The following is a 3190-nucleotide window of genomic DNA, read 5'->3' as shown; positions in this document are numbered from 1 at the left end:
TTGGTGCCCAGGGAGAGTTTTGCATGTGCCAACGTTAGCCCAAAAGTTAGGGGCTAACGTTGGGGCAAACTTTTCACCCAAAAGTTTGTGCAAAAGTTTGAGGCTAACTTTTGGTCCAGCTTTTTGCTTCCTGGTTCATTTTCACTTATTCCAAAAGTTTGAGCTAAAGTTTGAGGCAAACTTTTGCTCAAACTTTTTGTCCTCTCTTCCTCCTAGCCATTCCTTCTTGCTTCAACCTTTCTCTAAGCCTTCTTCACCTATCATTAATCAACCAAACACATCAAAGCTATGCTCAAAATCATGAGATATTCATTCTTTCACAATATGTAACAAATATAGCATAAAACCTCATGAAATTGCATTAATTCATCTATGGTTGATTCAATCAAAGGAAGCATGAAAATCTGCCCAAATTGGCTTGCTTAGACCTCAAGAAAGTGCATAATTCAAGTGAAAACAAAAGAAAAAGACTAGTGAAACTAGGCTAAGATGACTTGTCATCAGTACTAGGACGCGAGCGCGTCAACGACGCTGGTGCGTCGCATGCCTTAATCCCTTTTTTTTATATATGCAATATGCAATATGCGGATGAGATGCAGAATATAGGAATTAGTACTGAGAAGAATTATTGACGAAGGAAATTAAGGGGAGGGAAAGGAACGATCATACCATGGTGGGTTGTCTCCCTCTCAACACTTTGATTTAACGTCCTTAAGTTGGACGCTCCACTAGCTCAGTCTTCTGCTGTAAGCGGATCTTCTAAGAGGAAGATCTCTAGTTCCTGGTTTTTCGCCATCTTTTTGCCATGGAATAACTTCAAGCGATGTCCATTGACTTTAATAAGTTCAGAGCTTGAAGGATGGCTCAAGTGAAAGACTCCGTATGGTTCCACCATCTCTACTCGATAGGGACCGTCCCATCTAGATCTCAGCTTGCCTGGCACGAGCCGCATTCTGGAGTTGTAAAGGAGGACTAAGTCCCCAGGTTGTAACTCTCTTCTCTTGATGTTTTTGTCATGCACAACCTTCACCTTCTCTTTATACAGCCTGGAGTTTTCATAAGCTTCTAGGCGAAGGTTCTCTAATTCTTGCAATTGCAACTTCCGTTCAGCTCCGGCTCTCTCATAGTCCATGTTGCATTCCTTTACCACCCAGAAGGCCTTGTGTTCTAACTCAACTGGGAGATGACATGCCTTTCCATAAACCAAACGGAAAGGACTCATCGCAAACGGTGTCTTGTTTGCTGTCCGATATGCCCAAAGCGCATCTTGGAGCCTGGTGCTCCAGTCCTTTCTATGAGGCTTGACTATCTTTTGCAGTATGCGCTTTATCTCTCTGTTAGACACCTCTACTTGCTCATTAGTCTGGGGGTGATAGGCTGTTGATACTTTATGAATTATCCCATGCCTCTTGAGTAAACCTGTTAGTCTCCTGTTACAAAAGTGAGTGCCTTGATCACTCACGATTGCTCGTGGTGATCCAAAGCGACAAATAATATGGTTTCTAACAAAGAAAACAACAGTGTTAGCATCATTAGTACGGGGAGGAATTGCTTCCTCCCATTTAGAAACATAATCTACAGCTAACAGTATATAAAGGTGGCTATTAGAATTTGGAAATGGACCCATGAAGTCAATGCCCCAAACATAAATTTCACAGAAAAGCATAATTTGTTGAGGCATTTCATCCCTCTGGGATATATTGCCAAATCTTTGGCGCGGAGGACAAGATTTACAAATGTCAGCAGCATCTTTAAAAAGAGTAGGCCACCAGAATCCACAGTCTAAAACTTTTCTAGCAGTTCGTTGAGGGCCAAAATGTCCTCCACTCTCAGATGAGTGGCAGGCTTCTAAAATGGACTGGAATTCTGATTGAGGTACACACCGTCTAATTACCTGGTCAGCACCACACCTCCATAGATATGGGTCATCCCATACATAGTATTTGGACTCACTTTTCGGCTTGTCTCTCTGATGCTTAGTGAAATCGAGAGGAAAAGTGTGGCTAATTAGATAATTAGCTACATGTGCATACCAAGGAACTACATCAGATACTGCCTGTAAGCTATCAAATGGGAAATTATCATTGATAGGAATGGAGTCATCTTTAATGTGCTCAAGGCGACTCAAATTGTCAGCCACTAAATTTTGGTTACCACTCCTATCTTTAATTTCCAGATCAAATTCTTGCAGCACTAGCATCCAACGTATTAGCCTTGGTTTAGACTCCTATTTAGCTAATAAATATTTTAGAGCTGCATGGTCTGAGTACACTACTACCTTAGTACCAAGTAAATAGGCTCGAAATTTATCCAGAGCAAAAACGATAGCTAGAAGCTCTTTTTCAGTAGTAGTGTAATTAGATTAAGCAGCATCTAAAGTCTTAGATGCATAAGCAATTACAAAAGGTTCGTTACCTTCATGTTGAGCTAGTGCTGCTCCTACTGCATGATTGGAGGCGTCACACATGATTTCAAATGGTTGGCTCCAGTCTGGTCCCCTCACAATTGGAGCTTGAGTTAGGGCGGTCTTCAGCTTATCAAATGCTTGTTTGCAATCCTCACTGAACTCGAACTTAATGTCTTTCTGCAGTAGTTTGGATAAGGGTAGGGCTACCATACTGAAGTCCTTAATGAATCTCCTGTAAAAACCTGCATGGCTAAGGAACGAACGGACTTCCCTCACAAAGGAGAGGTAAGGTAAACTAGAAATAACATCCACCTTTGCTGGGTCTACATAGATACCAGTATCAGAAACAACATGTCCTAGAACAATATCTTGTTTTACCATAAAATGACACTTTTCAAAATTTAAAACAAGGTTTGAACTAACACACCTGTCCAATACTCTAGATAAACTATCCAAGCAAAGGCTAAATGAATCACCATATACGCTAAAGTCATCCATAAAAACTTCCATACTGGTCTCAATGAGATCAGAGAAAAGACTCATCATACACCTTTGGAAAGTAGCTGGTGTATTGCATAAGCCAAAGGGCATTCGTTTATAAGCATAAGTTCCAAAAGGACATGTAAAAGTAGTCTTTTCATGATCTTCAGGAGCTATAGGGATTTGAAAATAACCTATATAACCATCTAGAAAGCAGTAATGAGATTTACCTGACAGACGATCAAGCATCTGATCAATGAATGGCAAGGGATAATAATCCTTGCGAGTGGCTTGGTTGAGACG

The 3190-nt window shown here is 40.9% G+C and overlaps 1 protein-coding gene across 1 annotated transcript; it reads right to left on the bottom strand.

Moving 5' to 3' along the window:
* Nucleotides 1-733: 733 nt before the first annotated feature.
* Nucleotides 734-1132, bottom strand: LOC130934049 (uncharacterized). Its single transcript, XM_057863640.1, has one exon. It carries the CDS (start codon nucleotides 1130-1132, stop codon nucleotides 734-736), a length of 399 nt encoding a protein of 132 aa, XP_057719623.1.
* Nucleotides 1133-3190: the final 2058 nt, after the last annotated feature.

This window comes from Arachis stenosperma, chromosome 6 (assembly GCF_014773155.1).
Source record: "Arachis stenosperma cultivar V10309 chromosome 6, arast.V10309.gnm1.PFL2, whole genome shotgun sequence".
In the NCBI taxonomy this organism is placed as follows: domain Eukaryota; kingdom Viridiplantae; phylum Streptophyta; class Magnoliopsida; order Fabales; family Fabaceae; genus Arachis; species Arachis stenosperma.
The sequence above is the reverse complement of the archived record's forward strand: the minus strand, read 5'-3'. Positions and strand labels throughout refer to the sequence as shown.

Excerpts from the sequence above, each read along its gene's own strand:
- LOC130934049 (XM_057863640.1), bottom strand. The coding sequence starts at position 1,132 with ATGGACTATGAGAGAGCCGGAGCTGAACGGAAGTTGCAATTGCAAGAA.